Below are 17,167 nucleotides of genomic sequence, written 5' to 3' on the forward strand. Positions count from 1 at the left end.
CTATCTATCTATCTATCTATCTATCTATCTATCTATCTATCTATCATCTATCTATCTATCTATCTATCTATCTATCTATCTATCTATCTATCTAATCTATCTATAACACATAGAAGTCATTTGTAACTTGTGTTTTTGTCAAATTTGAGCTTTTGTGTAAACTTGACCTCATGACAGCTGTCTTTACTTTCACAATGTGTTCTTCGCAGAGGTGATGTTGCATACTTTGATGGCCTAATTGAAACTATTCTAGCCGTGGGTCTTGTTAAACCAAAACAAGGTATGACCTATTAATTATGCAACTATGATAATTATTCTTTTCATATTATAAATTGAAGTTGTTGTTGTTTTTATTTTATTTTTTTTTGTCTTCTCAGGTATTTTACAGCCACACATTCACTACCTCTTGGTGTTGGCCACTTCTGTGGATGTTGTGATCCTTGGGCTCAGCTTCCCGAAGGGCCATGATGGTGAGTTATCATTATAAATGGCGCTATTTTTTCCCCTTATGGTTGGAAAATGATGTAGAACACATAATTTATGTCATTGTAGTGAATCCTGTTATTAAGTTTCAAGAGACTAATAAATACTAGAAGCAACTAAAAGCTTAATGTTGCAATTTATGTATTAAAATAAGACCAAGTAAGTGGCTGATATCTGTTAAGCAATGCCACTAAGAGTTAAATGTACTGTATAAGTTCATGTTATTAAGGAATACTTTTCACATCTGTGTATACAACGTTTATTAGCATTAATATAGATGTTGAGATGAGTTAAGAACGTTTATTTCTGTCTTGTGTTCTAGGACTGAACGACAGCCTGTCCGGTGGGATGCAGCTGCTACCAGACCCCCTGTTCTCAATTCCCACAGACAACACCTACATCCTGTCCATCACCTCCACAGACCTGGGGCGCATCTTCATGGCAGGAAAGGATGGCTGTCTCTATGAGATAGCTTACCAGGCAGAGGCAGGGTGGCTCAGTCAGCGCTGTCGAAAAATCAACCACTCCAAAAGCTCCTTGTCCTTCCTTATCCCGTCTGTGCTCCAGTTCTCTTTTTCTGAAGACGGTGAGAGGAAAATACACACCTGTGTGATGGAGGAAACGCCACAGATCTGATTTAAACTCCTGAACATTTTTGGCGCCTTTGTTCTCCACAGATCCCATTGTGCAGATTGCTATTGATAATACTCGAAACACACTCTTTACACGCTCTGAGAAAGACGTCTTACAGGTAAAACGTGTATCTGATTAACAAGGTAACTGATGCTGGTAAAGATCCTCAGGAGCTGAAGCGTTCATTTGTTTAATGTTCAGGTGTATGATCTGGGAGCTGATGGTCAAGGCATGAGTCGTGTGGCAACAATGTCACAGAGTTCTATAGTAGCAGCTGCAGGAAACATCGCCAGGTCCGTCTGTGTTTCATATAGGTAATGAACTCTTCTTGCTCTTGCCTTCTGACTTTTTTTTTTTCTTCAAACCTTTTTTTAGGACAATCGATCGTTCTGTTTTCAAACCCATTGTCCAGATCTCTGTCATAGACAGATCAGAGTCCTCTGATTGCCATCTGCTCGCTGTCACTCATGCAGGTAAAGATTAGGAGGCCTAACAGAAATAATAGTGTGTGAAATGCATTGTTTGCATCATCTGACGGGGAGTCTTTTCGCAGGCGTGCGTTTCTACTTCACCACCACGCCTTTTGCTCCTCAGCATCAGAAGCACATTGCACTCCGCCCTAGCTTGCTTGCTTTAGTCCACGTTCGTCTGCCACCAGGGTTTTCTGCATCTTCCACCTTGCAGAAACCCTCCAAGGTCCACAAAGCTCTGCACAGCAAAGGTAAAAGACCCAGTGGAAGTCTAAACTAAACTGTTTGTGTTTGGGAACATGTCTTTTATTCTAACATGTTTTTAAACCTTCCAGGTGTTCTGCTCATGGCTGCTTCCGAGACAGAAGACAGCGACATTCTGTGGTGCATCAATCACGACTCCTTCCCCTTTAAGAAACCTCTGATGGAGACACAGGTCTGCACACAGAACTAAACAAATGTGTAAAGGCCTCTACATGCTCCATCCGAATCGTCAAAATCAGCTCTCATTGTTACCTTTTTATGATGAAAATTATGTCACTTTGTTTGCAGTTTTCAGTCTTTCACCCCTTTTTGTCACAACTTGCCGGTTGAACTTTTCACCCCATCTGCGTAAGAACATACTGTGTTATTGGTCAGAAGTTTGTGGGCGTATTTTTTACATTTAAATGTTTTTTGCTATAACTACTTGCTTCCAAAATATACAGTATATATAAAAATCTATTCACTTCTAGAAGCCGGCTGTTGTATCAGATATTTATAAATATAGTTAAATGGGCAACAACTCAAGGAGGGAGATAACGCAGACATTTTGCATAGAGGAATCTGTCTGCAGAAAAGTGTGGAGCTTTAACCGCCACAGATTTGTGGAAAAATAACTTTTTTTTCCCTCTGGATTAAAGTCTGTCCAACTTCAAATTAGAAAAGAAAAACGCTGACGTTATTTGTACCACAGTGGCAGGGGTTTCCCTGGAGCTCTGCACAGTGTGTGTCAGGCTATAAAAGGTTTGTGCGAAAACAAACGTCGAACAGTCACGTGACCGCGTGTCGACTCTTCAGCTTCAGATGGAGTATAATGGACCGTTTTGTCAGTTTGTTTTCTGGGTTTCAGAAACAAACTGAAATCTGTTACAATATGCCTCATTTTTTGTGTGTCTTGTTGCAGATGATGTCTAATGTTGATGGACACTCCTGGGCTCTTTGTGCCTTAAACGAAGAGAGGCCTCCTAAGATTTTTACTCCTTTGAACAAGGAGCAGATCCCCATCACTGATCCGCCTGTGGTCGTTCAGCAGCATAATATCCCTCCACAGAAGTTTGTCCTCCTGTCTGCAAAGGTTAAAGTCATACCTCATCGTGTTGCTTAATTTAATATTTGTTATGACATAGAAAGAGTCTCAGACTTATGGTTGTCCTTTAGGGAAGTCACATCTTTCAGAAACTGCGGCCAGTAGACCAGCTTCGTCACCTCCTGGTCAGCTGTGTTGGAGGAGAAAGTGAGGAGATCGAACGTTTCTTCAAGCTGCACAGGGTAAATAAAGTCTGTTATTGTCACTGTGATGTTTTATCTTATTATAGTTAAACTTGTGCACTGCGGATAGGCATAATTACTGGTAACATTACATGAATGTTTCATCTTTCAATTCTTTATTCATTTCATTAAAACAAATAATTTTATATACAATATACAATAAAACGAAAAATATAAAAAGAAAAAAATGAGAGAAAAAATATATAGGTATATCAAAATCACTAATAAAATAAAATGAAAGGCAGCAGAGAGAAGAAAAAAAATCTTATATCTGCCCCTTTTTTCCCAAGAATAGGTTCGGATAACAAAAAAACTACGTTAAAAAACAAAGACAAGAACATCTAATCCCTCTAGAACAACAATTTATATAGATGCACATTATACTGTTTCGTATTTCTTTAACAATCCAACTTTTATCATTTTCTTAAATGTACATAATGATCGTGCATTTTTTACATCAGTCCCCAAGTTATTCCATAGTTTTATTCCTTGAATTAAAGTACACCGTTCCTTCAAACTAGTTCTGAATTTGGGTTTTACCAATATCTCTGTCCCTTTAAGGTTACAACAACTCTTTCTCTTAACAAAATTTACTTGGATGTTTAAAGGTAATGTGTTTTTGTGGGCCTTATACATAACCAGTAGAATATTATAATCAACCAAATCAAAGAACTTCAATTTTTTCAATTTACAAAATAATAAATTTGATGAGTGACGACAATGTTTTCCAGTAATAGTTCTCTCTTTTCTGTAATAAAAAAAACAGGATTTGTAATTGTCCTACACACTTTCCCCCAGACCTCAATACAATAAACCAGGTGTGGACCTATTATACAACATATACAGTGCTTTATCATTAAATACATATACATACATCATTATAAATGCACCAGGATTAATGTAGACATGTGCACATACACAGTATATTTAAATGTTGCCCTGTTTGTTCAGGAGGAACAGGCTTGTGCCACATCACTGATCTTGGCTTGTTCCAGTGCTGCTTCTGACCGAGAAGTCTCCCAGTGGGCCACCAGAGCTTTCTTCAGGTCAGATAGGGATTTTTTTATTATTATTATTATTTTTACATTTGTATGTTCATGAATTTTTACATTATGTGAAAACTAAAACTGTTTTTTATTTTTTATTTTTGTTGTTGTTGGGATTAGATACGGAGGAGAAGCTCAGATGAGATTTCCTGCAGCCATGACAACACCCAGCACCGTCGGGCCTGTGATGAGCTCTCCAGCGCCTGGTAAGTTGGTAAATCAATTGTAGTGGAAGAAGCAGAGCTGAAGATGTTGAGGTTCACTTCGGGAGTGACGTGGATGGATAAAGCTTGGTTTATACTTCGAGTCACACGTGTTATCCTCCCTGCTGAGTGACAACAGATCAGACGTATCTTTCCTCATGGAGTATAAACGGGCTGTAGAGGAGGCGGGTCATAAATTAACATCCTCCCTCTGCCACACAGCTCACATAAGTAGGAAAACAACAATAATGATGGCTGGATATAGTTTTTTTTTTTCCCCTCAATGATCAGTGAGTGTTGGCTGAAGAGTCTGCCAGGGAATTTTTTTTTTGTGTAACAGTGGTGATTGAAAAAAGAGTGAAAATCAGCTGTATGCTCATGTTCAATAGGATTAAACCAGCTGCTCTTCTAGCTTTTTTAACAATCAACAAGGAAAAAAGATCTGCTCTGAGTCCAGCTCCTCAGCGCTGCACTGGACCCGCTGTTGGACCGCTGCTCGCTCCTCATGAACAAACACACCCACAAAGTTCTAACCAATCACGCTCCGAGCTGCAACATTTGCATCACAGAGTTCTGACTGGAGGATAGCAGCAGGAGAGCAGACGCAAGTTGCAGGATTTTTTTGTCACTCAGCAGGGGGAACAAGAAGAGCAACTCAAAGTACAATCCAGCCTTAAGGTTAGGAATGAGATCATCAGAGATACATCACAGAAAGATGGAGATAAAATTAGAGAGACCAGACGGACATGTTTTGGACATGTTGAGATGAAGAACAGTAGTTATATTGGTAGAAGGATGTTAGAGATGCCTGGAATAAGACAGAGGAGATATCCATAAATATCCTGTATGCAGTTAAAATGGACATGGAGGTAGCTGGAGTGACAGCAGATGATGCAGAAGACGGAGTGAGAGGAAGAAGACTCACTGTGACGACCCCTGAAGAGGGAACAGCAGAAAGAAGTAGTGATGAAATTTTAAAATTTATTTTCCAATTCCTCCCTAGGTATTATACCCCCTACGTTAGCTACACCATTCGCACCAATGCAGTCAGGCTCTGCCCCAATCACACCCATGTCAGCTGGCCCGGAGGTGATTTTCTCTGGAAAACACAATGGCATCTGCATCTACTTTGCCCGCATTCTCGGGTAATTAAACACAGTTTTTTGGGTCAAAGCTTAAATATGTGAACACATTAATATTTGAAGCTGGAGTTGATGATGTTCCTTAACTTTGTCTCCCTTTTCCTGCTCACTGCTGTTGCAACTCTAATAGAAATATTTGGGATGGGAGCCTCGCTGTAGAGAAAACCATAAGCAAAGGAAACCAGGCCGTCACAATTGTGAGTACCTTAATTACATTCTAATTACAAACCCAAAAAATAAGTTTCTAAAAGTAAACAGAAAATGTTACCTGTAATTAGTTTTAACTTTTAAATAATAAATACAGGCACAAAAATATTTTACACTTTGTGTAATTACTAATCAACGTAATAGAATTGGTACAGTGTAAACTAATGTAAAAACATTGATGTCAGTAACATTATGTAAATCAGTAGTTTTAACAAAGTACTAATTTTTTTTGTTTCATGTGAGAAACCATGCAGATATTTGGTTAAAATATGGTTTGTATAAATTATTCAAGGCATTTAAATCTGAATTCCTTTAAATTTTTACTCTCTTATTTTTGTCTGTACAGTTGGAAAGCACCGTCGGTTCGTTTGAGTTGGAGTTGGTTCTTCTGGAGCTCAAAGGTTTACAGGAGTTCCTTGATAAAAACTCTCAGCTCAGTCCTTCATCTCTTGGTGCCACAAGGTAAACGCCCTTCTTCTGTCAGAAACATTGTACATAAAGTTAGTTTGTTATTGCCTTGTTAGTACGTTTGACATTATGTTTGTTCTGTAGCAAAGCAGTGCTAGCAGGGGAACCCTTCCTGTTAGGATTTTAGGACAATAGCAGTAGAATTTTTTTTGTTTGTTTGTTTCTGTGACGTGTCTTTTACAGAAACTCTTGTTTAAACACTTTACTCTCTGTTTGTGGTGCTTTAATTTAAAAGAAAAAAAACATTTTCAAACATCAGCACAAAAATCAGGACACTTGTTTTTAATTTGTAAATGCCTTTTAATAGCTATAGTTCAAAGAGATTGTTCCTGTTTTAGATCTTTTTTCGTTTTATCATGTTGGAAATAGCACAATGTTCAGGGAGGTGATGAGCCTTGCAGAGTGTTTGTGTACTTTGATGTAAACTAAGAGACAAGCTGCAGGGTGTTTTCAATTTAACAGATTGTCAGCTTTATTGCCATCACATTTGGTTAATATAATTACCAAGAGCATTTAGTGCTGCTAATCTAATCTGCTCCCACATTTTGTTTCCTCATCTTTTATTTTGTGCGAGCAGGATAGACAGACACGATGAGAACACGCTGCTGCTCTAATTTCCTGAAAACACCAGGGTGAACATTTTTATTCATATGATTGGGTATCTTGGGATTAAAACAGCAAATGTAGGGAGACCAGCAGCTTTCTGAAAGGTTCAGACAATTTTAATTCAATTTGTTTAGAGTGGCTGCACAAAACTTTCTAATAAAAGTCCTGGATCCAGAGCTTTTGTTTAAGATGCTGCATACTCTTTCTTCGTATTAGGAGTAAAATCATTTCTGGTATATTCTAGATGTAGACTTTTATGTTGCATTAGTTGTTTTTTAAATTGACAGCTTCTGATCAGAGCTTCACTTCAGACAAAAATAGGTTCAGGTGGTTCAGAGTAAAGCACAGAGAGCTGCAGTGGTAGAAATGTCTGTTTGATCCTGCTGAGTCATCTTCGATTAGGATTTGTCTGTAATATCTTTGAATATATTTTTAAACTTGAAAGCACAATCAACATTTTCAGGTAGTGACAAAATAAATACATCTGTGATTTAAATTTTAAACTCATGTTGAGTCATGGCGTAGCTGCTGTGAAAGCATATTTTACTGTTTTATCTAACGTTGGCAGTCTCTGTGATTCACTTTGTATCAGTATAAGAACTTCAATAAATCGTCTTACTTTCTGTTTGCTGCTTCCTGTGTTCCGTCTTCCCATTAGCTTCAGCTCACCTGCCAACCTGCAGCAAAGGTTGCTGGGATTTATGCGTCCTGATGGAGCCAGCTCCCAGCAGGTGCAGCAGGAACTTCAGAGAAAATATCACAGTGAGTTTTAAACGCTTTGCAAGTATATATAGTTTGCAAACAAGGCAAGACATATTTACTTTGTGTTCAACGCTCTCCTCTAGGAGCTGCTATCTTTAATCTTTCAAATTTATGTGAAGTGATTCTTATTTTTGAACCTTTTTTTCCCCCAGCCAAGGCTCAGGTCTATGAGAAAGTGTCCCTGCAGGGGATCCAGCAGTTAGTGCATCGCTCTTATCAAACTCTGGCACTGTGGAAGCTCCTCTGTGATCATCATTTCAGTCTCATTATATCAGAGCTACCTAAGGTACTCAAAAAATCTAAAACCTGCTGCTCAATGAGTGCTCACTTTATTCAACTTTTTTTTTCTTTTACAGGAGTTTCAAGAGCAGATGAAGGGGGCAAGTTTTAAAGATGTAGTGATCCGGGGCAGGGAATTATCTGGAGCACTCATCACAGGTCTTATTAATGCCTACATCAAAGATAACGCCTCTGTGGACGCCATCAGCAATCACCTGAGGGACCTCTGCCCACTGCTGTACAGCAGTGATGACAGCATTTGCTCCAAGGTTCACACACACACACACACACCAGAAGCAAAATATATACAGAAATTTATCACAGTTTTATTCACACGACCTTTGCATTATTACTTAACGTCGTCATTTGTGTCTTGTTTTCGCCCCCACTAGTTTTCAGGATCATTTTAGGCGCAGCGAGCTCCTGCACTGACGTGATATCGATCAGCTCGCATTGATTCCTGTGTCTCAGTAAACTGAATTTGATTTTGATTCACTTAGGCTAATGAGTTGCTGCAGAGCTCCAAGCAGATCCAGAACAAGGCCGACAAAGAGAGAACACTGAGGGAGTCTCTACGACTCTACCAGCAGATCAGTCAGAACACAGACCTGCCGCTTGTCTGCTCCCAGTACAGACAAGGTAGAGACACAGAAGACACTGCCGCTGTTTTTATTGTTGGGAAGTTGTGTTTTTTACTGCTGTTTATCTTGACAGTGCGTTTCTACGAGGGAATTCTTGAGTTGTGTCTCACAGCGGCAGACAAAAAGGATCCACAGGGACTTGGACCCCACTTCTACAAGAATGGAGAGCCTGAGGAGGACAAAGTGGGGCAGCAGGCCTTCCAGGAAAGGTAACGTCCACCCAAAAATAAAACAAACTGATCTGCTCCTGTGTTGTCTCTTTTTAAAAACACTTCCTCATCTCATTTTTCAGACTTTCGTGTTATAAGTGCATCACAGACACAATGCAGGAGTTGGTGAACCAGAGCAAGGCTGCTCCTCAGTCCCCCAGCGTCCCGAAGCAGCCTGGACCTCCCGTCATGACCTCTGACCCCAACATGCTCAGCAATGAAGAAGCAACAGCGCATGTGAGTTAAGGGGAAAAGGACGGTTGATGCTAATTTCCTTCCACTTTTCTGTACATAATCTGCATTTCTAATGAAGAGCTGTCATGCCTCTGCAGTTTGAGCAGATGCTTGGTTTGGCCCAGAGGTCTCAGGATGAGCTGTTTCACATCGCCCTGTACAACTGGCTGATTCAGGCCGACCTGACTGACAAGCTGCTGGAGGTATTATGTTCCTGCACCTGTAATTACTTCTCTCTAGACCTACATTTCAATACAGTGTATTTTTAAAAGCAAGGAGTTTTCATTCACGTTTTGTCTGCTCAACACAAAAATATCTTCTTTTTTCCTGCACATTCTTTTATATATTTTTAAGTTTTCTTTCTTTTTTTTTCTAATGCAGTTTGCTTGCTGCTTTCTCATTTTTCAGGTGAATTCTCCATATCTTGAAGAGCATTTGATGCATATGATCAAACAGGACCAGAGTAAAGTGCACAACATGGACCTCCTGTGGCGCTATTATGAGAAGAACCGTAACTTTGGCAAAGCAGCTCACGTACTGGCCCGCCTCGCTGATATGCACAGGTTTACAATCAAATATTATTTATAAACATAGACTGACCAGTAGGGCTGGGTAAAATTATATTTAATCGGTCTTGGATCGATTTCATTTAAATTTGGGAACATCGATTCACAGGACATGAGATCGATTCTTCCCCATGGCTTCTTGTGTGCGTGTCTGAAACACGTTTCTATATTTTGTCACTCATGGCTTGCCGTAATGTTTACATCCAGTTGAAGTTCAGTGCTAACATTAGCTTTTGATAAGTTGTCTGCAGCAAAACAAAAAAAGCTAAGGAATCACTGACATTATCAGCCGATTCTCAGTAAAACTTTAAGATAACAAAGACCATGGTGACTTTTCTTTGCAAAGATTTGCTCTCCTATGTGGTAGAGGAAACAAAGTGGGTTTGACGAGCGGCTTGTTGGGCGCTCAAACCAAACAACTGTACGTGACTGAAACTGTTCTCCACAGCATGTTTAAACGTGTTAAAGACGACATTCTAACAAAATCGTTTAGTTTCATCACCAATATTACTATTTTTAAACTTAAAGAAACGTCTTAATGTAATTCATTGATGCTGTAGTTGTATTATTTGTTTTAATAAGGTATAAGTAACAAGTTTAATTAGTTATATTAAACAACAGAAGCTAAAAGAAACATTACAAACATACAATTTTCATACACAAAAGGAGTGGGCAGAAATAGATTTATATTAGCCCACCTCTTCTCCTGCAACCTTATCCCCATCACTTTTCTATTTATCAAGAAAATTATTAATTCTTAAAAATGAATTCCTCCAACAACATTGTCACCTGCAATTCCTTTTTAATTTAAAACCTTTTAAACTTGGGACAGTTTTCCTTCAAGATTAAACTGTTTAATATAAAAGTTTGTCATTATGGTGAAGAGAAAAAATAGTGATATTATATTTTGCAACACAGTTGAACCGTTTTCATTATTTAAGAGCAGATCGAATTGAATTGAATCGAATCGTGATTAATCGATTCAGAACTTAATGAATCGAAATCGAATCACTCTAGAGAACTGGCCCTGATACCCAGCCCTACTGACCAGTCACCGACACTGTTTCTTTCTGCAAACCACTTACACGTGTGTAACTATGCATTATTTTCTGTTCATGTAGCACTGAGATCTCTCTGAAGCAGCGTTTAGAGTACATCGCTCGAGCCATCCTGTCTGCAAAGAGTTCTTCCTGCATATCCGCTCAGGCTTCTGACGGGGAATTCCTTCACGAGCTCGAGGAAAAGATGGAGGTACTTTTTGGTTACGACTGAGAGAAAATTCAATAGAACTTTCAGCAGATTCTTATGTCTGTGTTTGTTTGTTTCTCCACTTCCAGCTTGTGCGTATTCAAGTGCAAATCCAGGAAACACTAATCAGACAGTACTCCCATCATCCCTCAGTGAAAAATGCCATCTCCCAGCTGGACTCTGAGCTCATGGATATTACAAAAGTAACTCACAGCCTCAGAATGATGAGTTTAAATGTATTTCTTTTCACTGTGACACACATTGTTCACAGTTGTGGCTTCTTGTTTCGTTTCTCTTGCAGCTCTATGGAGAATTTGCCGACCATTTTAAACTGTCTGAGTGCAAGCTGGCCATCATTCACTGCGCGGGACACTCCGATCCAATTCTGGTTCACTCGTTGTGGCAGGAGATCTTAGAAAAAGGTGGGAAAAACATCAACATCCTGCAATAAAGTCGCCCTCTTCCTGCTTTGTGTACATGTCAGTGTTTTGTCTTCCAGAGTTGGCAGACAGCGTGGCCATGAGCCCAGCAGACAGGATGAGGGCTCTGAATCTGAAACTGGTATCACTCGGGAAGATATATGCTGGAACGCCCCGATATTTCCCTCTGGGTAGGCTTTAATCATATTCCACTTCAGCCTTGTGAGGTTTATTCAGCTCGCTATTTACAGTTTTGTCAACAGTAATATAATTATCCCGTCTTTTTGCATAATTTATCTCAGTGTGTCTCTGGGGCGCAGGTCTGTTTAAACCAAACAGCTGCTTGTGCTCTTAATTATCCTCTTTATACAGCCGGCGAGTTCGAACTTGTCATGTCTGTGGAGAGTTTGATTCATTTTATATACATCCCTGCTACTTGTGGGCGTGCTGCACCATCATTTGTGAACACGATGAGTGTGCAGTGTTAACAAGTGCTGCTGTGGTTTGCAGAGTTCCTGGTGAAGTTCCTGGAGCAGGAAGTTTGCCATCTCAACTGGGACGTGGGATTTGTCTCGTGTACCATGCTGGAGATCGGAGTACAGCTGCCGAGACTTCTAGAGGTTTACGATCAACTCTTCAAATCCCGGGTACACACGGCATTTTGTTACGCTTTGTACTGAAAACACAAACAATCATGAACTACTTACACCAATAAAAAAAAAAAAACTTGCCTTTAGGATCCCTGCTGGCAGCGACTGAGGAAACCTCTTCATTTGGTGGAGTGTATCCATGTGCTGCTTTCAGGATATGTCGAAGACCCCAGTAGAGTACCAACCTATGACAGGTGAGTGTGGTGTTGACATAGTAAGGCAATTCCTAGGTAAGCTTCCATTGTTTAAGGCACCTGCTTCGGATGTTATTATCCATTAAATGGACGTTATGCAGGCCCATAGAATGGCTTCAGAATGTCCCGACTGGCTCCTAGTAGGTTCTCCGTCCCATAGAATGGACTGATAACGTCAGAACCGGCTGGTTAATATGAGGCATAAAACCACTAAGGTTAATATGAGGCATAAAGCCAATACGGTTAATTTTAAAGAAAATGGTCATGGCCTTCGAGAAAGTAGACCATTGTTGTAGGGCAATGGGTAGAGCGCCAGACCAGTGAGCGGGAGAGCTAGGATCGAGACCAGGCACAGGCAGCAAGAAAACAGCGAGAAAACCACGCCCCCCCCACCCACCCCAGACAAAAAAATTATTAAAATATGTATTGGTTATTTACACATTCAATGTCAATGATATAGTAACCCACTAGGGGGCACTGTGGGGACAGTCTGGAGCCATTCTATGGGACTGACAACTGCTAATAACGTCCATTTCATGGACTGATAACATCAGAACCCACTGGTTTAAGCTGGAAATGCTTGTATGAATTCATGAAACAGTTTGAACCAATCAGGAGCTGAAAACATGCAGATATAAACTCCAATGAATTTAAAGCTTCTATTTAAGAATAAGGTATAGTTTCAGACTTACACCATGCTAAAACATCCAGTTAATGTTGTGTAATCTCTCCCAGGCGCCGATTCACTAACGTGTGCCTCGACAACATCTGCGGATACCTGGTGGAGCTGCAGTCTCTGAGCCCAAACTCGGCTCTTCAGCAAATCATCGGTAACTTTAAATCACTGCAGGCGAAACTGGAGAAACTCCACTGACACAAAGGATGATAGTTTTCAGTCTGACACAACCTCACCATGTTTATATTCCACCAGGAGAGTTTACAGCATCTCTTAAATGTGTGTGCGAGTCAAAAGTAAAATGCAGACAAATAAAAATGTAACTCTTATAACTTATTTGATACTTTTTGTTAGTTTATACTGAAGCAGAATTTTAGAGACTTAGTATTTTTGCATTGTGTGCAGTTGGCTGAAATCTAAAAATGGTTTGATAAATTTGTCTTTACAAAAAAAAATCTATCAACTATCAGTTTGCATATATTGGAAAAAACAAACGCTCGATTTTGTTCCTGATACGGTATTTTCCTAAAAGTGACAAATATGCCTGTTTCTACACAGGGTTCTGACAGTTTAGTGTAATTATGTACATATTGTGTCTCCTCTGCCAAAGCTCATTGAAAAATTCATGCCATTTTGTAAAGGAACTTCAATGACTTTCAAATGCAGAACATTTTTTTAAACTTGGTGTTGTACTAAAAACTCTGGTATTGAGAGAAAAAATAAAACTTTTTTTTTAAAGATATTGAAATTGTCTTGACTTCTATGGATAACTGGGACACACTCGACTGACATACTGGTGTTTTTAAATACAGCCTTGTGTGAAATGTTCATAATTAGCAGAAAGAAGCATCAGATGTTAATAATGCAACATTGGTTTCGCAATTATCTTTAATTTAAAGCAGCACTCTGGTTTTCTTGCTGTCATCACTCACAAGGCACTAATTGCTGAAGATCTCCAATTAGCTGTGTGCTCAAGTACACAATTATGTATAATTTTTTTATGCTTGTGAAAAATAAACATATAGTCTTGGTGCTGAGTTTGTTTGTTTTTTAATTGAAGTAAACAAAAGTAGGTTCTAGTAAGGTCAATCAAACATGATGTTTACAGAGAGAAACACAAGTGTTAAATGTTTTTTCTCATATTTTTATCAGCTAAAAGCAGATTTTAATTTTCTTAAAATATTTAAAGAATCTTTATAATTTGGTATGCTTGTTTAAAAACTAACATTCGAAGCAGCTAAGCTTTAATAATTTTTTCCTCCTTTGGCAGTGGAAAATATGTGCAGCATATTAGTTTTTTTATTTCTATGGTTTATAAATCTGATCTTTTATGTTTATAGCTGAAAACTCCAGTGAATAAAAAGCTCAGTAAATTACACACATTTATTTGCAAAGATAACACTATCAAATACAACCTGTTGTCCATCAGAGGGTTCCCACGGATCCTTTAAAAAGTCTTAAAAGGCATTGAATTAGTCAATCCAAAAATAAGGCCTTAAGTAGCCTTTAAATGTCTTAAATCAATCTTTCAGAGGTCTTAAAAATGTTAAAACATTTTAAGTAGGATAATTGTAAATTGTCTCAAATCTTAAAATAATTGGTAACATTTACGTTATTTTTAAAAATATTTTAAAGAATTTCTCTCGTAGCTATTTGTTCTGTGTTAAAATAAACATTTGGGTAAAAATTGTAACCAACCATTTTTTCCCCGCGTTTTTAATTATTGTGAATTGGGTCTTACATTTAATGTCAAGTGGCATTAAAGAGGTCTTAAAAAGTCTTAAATTTAACTTGCCTTAAACTGTAGGAACCCTGCATCAGCAGGGGACAAAAAGAAAAGTGGGGCTCCAGCAAGAAGCTGTCGTTTCATTTTTCAGGCTTACGATGACACAAAGGTCCTAAACATATCTGGTTTGTGTTGAATCACTTTACCTGCATGCCTTATCATTTTATAAAGGAAGAAAATCAACATGTAAGTAATGTCAAAAAGTAGAAAAGTGTAGTAACTATACGAAGACCTAAAATCAGTATTTACAGTCATTTGGATGGTTTGAAACCACACTGAGCGTTCATTCATTATTTTTTTTTACATGAACAAGAGAGCTTTTTCACTCCGTGCAAAAATATGTAGGGGATGATGCTGGTGTAGGACGATGCAATGTAGCCGGCCACCTCCAACACCACAGATGAGGTGTGTATGCTGCTGGAGAGGCGCAGCAGCAGATGAGTCAGCCAGCAGAGCACAACCACGCTGGCTACAGCCACCACACTCTTCGCTGCTCTCGCCTGAGGGCTGCGGCTGGGCTTAGGTGGCGTCTGCTTAGGTTGGACTCTGGGATCCGTTTTGCTGCTTGCCGACTCTCGACTCGCCACGTGCCTCTGGTTTCGGAGCAGAGTAACAACAATTTGAGCACTTGCAATGATGATCCCCACAAGAGGGAAAACATTGGCCACAACTAAAAAGGTTATCTCATAGGTTTGCTTGGAAAGTGCCTCAGGGAAGACCTCGACGCAGCCTCCGTGGCTCTCGTTCAGCCTCTTCACCGAGGCGAAGAAGTAGTGAGGGATGCTGAAGATGGTGGCCAGCATCCAGCTGCCAACCAGCAGACAGCCCACCAGGCGCAGGCTGTCCAGCTGCACGGGTGCGCCTCCGCGTTTGAGGGACCCAACCAGCTTCTGGTGCCAGAAAGCGCTGATGAAGAGGGTTGTGTAGATGCTGCTGGTTTCAGAGAGGTCGGCACAAAAGAGGAAGATGCCACAGAAGGTTTCCCCCAAGAACCAGCGTCCAGCAAAGTGTACGGCGGTGTCGGGCAGGTCCACTAGGTAGTTGGTGATGAGGTCGGATACGGCCAGGTTGATGAAAAGGACCTCATTGGTACGAACGTCAGACCTCTGCTTGGGAAGAGAGACTAGAGCCAGCCAGCTGTTTCCCAGGATCCCTGCCATGAACGTGAACGTTCTGACGATGGATTCTATCAACGTGTCTGCTTCCATACTTGATCAGGTTGCACACAGGAGGTTGTCTCAAAAAAGCTTTTGGCTTCTGGAGGAAGGATGAGGAGCCCAACTACTGCAGAGACTGAGCATCTTTTCATAATGAAGTCTTCATCAGGATGTTTCACTGAGAGGGAGGGGTAGTTTCTGATGACAGGCACTCCCAAATATAGCTTCATTCTGGAAGAATTATATAAAAAGAGCCCCAGGGCAAAGACACGTCTTTGCCACCAAGTCTTCTAATGAAGGAGCAGCACTCCAAATCTGTCAAAGCCCCACACACATATACTCTCATTTCTCTAAACTTGTGTGGATTTTGCTTAACCTTCCATTAATCTAACTCTAACCTCATGGGTATCTAACTCCAACCCAAACTTAGCTGTAAACCTAACCCCTGACCCACAAATGGGTTATTTCCATTGTGTGGACGAGGCTAACGTCAACAAAATGTCCTCATATAAGCATAGAATGTCACAATATGTCCACACAAACACATGTACACACACGGTTAATTTGTATTTCTATCTTAACAGGGACTTTACATTGACTTCCATTCATTTTTCATTCATTTCTATGACCCTTACTCTAACCCCAAACCCAAAAATGGCACTTGAACATACGGAGTCCTGACTTTGGGCCTCATAAGAGCAGTCTTCACAAAACTGTAGATTTTGGGAAAACTGGACATTACAAATGCTAGAACACACACACGCACACATACGCACTTTTATTAAACTTGATATTTTAAATTTGTCACATGGCGCCACGTGTGGATCATTTTGCGTGTACAGGGGTTAGACCAGAGTTTTTCAACCCTGGTCCTCAAGGCACACTGCCCTGCATGTTAGAGGTTTCCCTGATTCAGATGACTGCAGTTCAACAAGCCTGCTAATCAGTTATCAATTGAAATCAGCTGTGTTGAAGCAGGGACACATCTAAAACATGCAGGGCAGTGTCCCTTGAGTACCAGGGTTGAAAAATACTGGGTTAGACAATGAAACCGAAACACCTTTCATTTTAGTGTGGGAGGTTTCATGATGAAATTGGACCAGCCTGGTGGCCAGTCTTCATTAACTGCACATTGCACCAGTAAGAGCAGAGTGTGGTTCAATTAGCAGGGTAAGAGCACAGTTTGGCTCAAAATATTGCAATGCACACAACATTATGGGTGACATACCCGAGGACAAACTGTTGGTGCACGTCTTGCTGGTGCATCTGTGACCAAAACAGCAAGTCTTTGTGATGGATCAAGAGCCATGATATCCAGGGTAATGTCAGCATACCACCAAGAAGGACCAACCACATCCAACAGGATTAAACTGTGGACGCAAGAGGAAACTGAAAGGGATGTTATGGTCTAAAACCAGCTGTTTTATTGTCTAAACCAGGGGTTCTCAAACCTTTTCTGTCTGGAGACCCCTTATAATGGTGAAAAAAGTTCCAGGGACCCCCTCATAAACCCCATGCTGTTTTAAAACATAATTTATTGTCATTTCAACCCTTAAAT

The 17,167-nt window shown here is 40.0% G+C and overlaps 2 protein-coding genes across 2 annotated transcripts in view; one reads left to right on the plus strand and one right to left on the minus strand.

Annotated features, from left to right (window-relative positions):
• Positions 1-13,698, plus strand: part of nup155 (nucleoporin 155) — a 14,956-nt gene extending 1,258 nt beyond the window's left edge. The window contains exons 5-34 of the mRNA XM_014003693.1: positions 210-280; positions 378-470; positions 806-1,069; positions 1,161-1,234; positions 1,318-1,409; positions 1,492-1,589; positions 1,670-1,837; positions 1,922-2,022; positions 2,752-2,922; positions 3,006-3,116; positions 4,068-4,162; positions 4,283-4,368; positions 5,369-5,510; positions 5,638-5,704; positions 6,061-6,176; positions 7,447-7,550; positions 7,703-7,836; positions 7,907-8,098; positions 8,330-8,468; positions 8,544-8,679; positions 8,763-8,916; positions 9,012-9,116; positions 9,322-9,476; positions 10,601-10,730; positions 10,817-10,930; positions 11,029-11,149; positions 11,227-11,337; positions 11,657-11,793; positions 11,884-11,990; positions 12,726-13,698. Of these exons, the coding sequence (XP_013859147.1) occupies positions 210-280; positions 378-470; positions 806-1,069; positions 1,161-1,234; positions 1,318-1,409; positions 1,492-1,589; positions 1,670-1,837; positions 1,922-2,022; positions 2,752-2,922; positions 3,006-3,116; positions 4,068-4,162; positions 4,283-4,368; positions 5,369-5,510; positions 5,638-5,704; positions 6,061-6,176; positions 7,447-7,550; positions 7,703-7,836; positions 7,907-8,098; positions 8,330-8,468; positions 8,544-8,679; positions 8,763-8,916; positions 9,012-9,116; positions 9,322-9,476; positions 10,601-10,730; positions 10,817-10,930; positions 11,029-11,149; positions 11,227-11,337; positions 11,657-11,793; positions 11,884-11,990; positions 12,726-12,864 (3,727 nt within the window). The 3' untranslated portion in view covers positions 12,865-13,698. The remainder of the gene's footprint in view (positions 1-209; positions 281-377; positions 471-805; positions 1,070-1,160; positions 1,235-1,317; positions 1,410-1,491; positions 1,590-1,669; positions 1,838-1,921; positions 2,023-2,751; positions 2,923-3,005; positions 3,117-4,067; positions 4,163-4,282; positions 4,369-5,368; positions 5,511-5,637; positions 5,705-6,060; positions 6,177-7,446; positions 7,551-7,702; positions 7,837-7,906; positions 8,099-8,329; positions 8,469-8,543; positions 8,680-8,762; positions 8,917-9,011; positions 9,117-9,321; positions 9,477-10,600; positions 10,731-10,816; positions 10,931-11,028; positions 11,150-11,226; positions 11,338-11,656; positions 11,794-11,883; positions 11,991-12,725) is intronic.
• Positions 13,699-14,742: 1,044 nt separating this feature from the next.
• Positions 14,743-15,660, minus strand: ora5 (olfactory receptor class A related 5). The gene has a single exon (XM_014003660.1). The coding sequence runs from the start codon at positions 15,658-15,660 to the stop codon at positions 14,743-14,745; it is 918 nt and encodes a 305-aa protein (XP_013859114.1).
• Between the last annotated feature and the right edge of the window lie 1,507 nt (positions 15,661-17,167).

Source organism: Austrofundulus limnaeus, unplaced genomic scaffold, assembly GCF_001266775.1.
Source record: "Austrofundulus limnaeus strain Quisiro unplaced genomic scaffold, Austrofundulus_limnaeus-1.0 Scaffold20, whole genome shotgun sequence".
NCBI classification, from domain to species: Eukaryota; Metazoa; Chordata; class Actinopteri; order Cyprinodontiformes; family Rivulidae; genus Austrofundulus; species Austrofundulus limnaeus.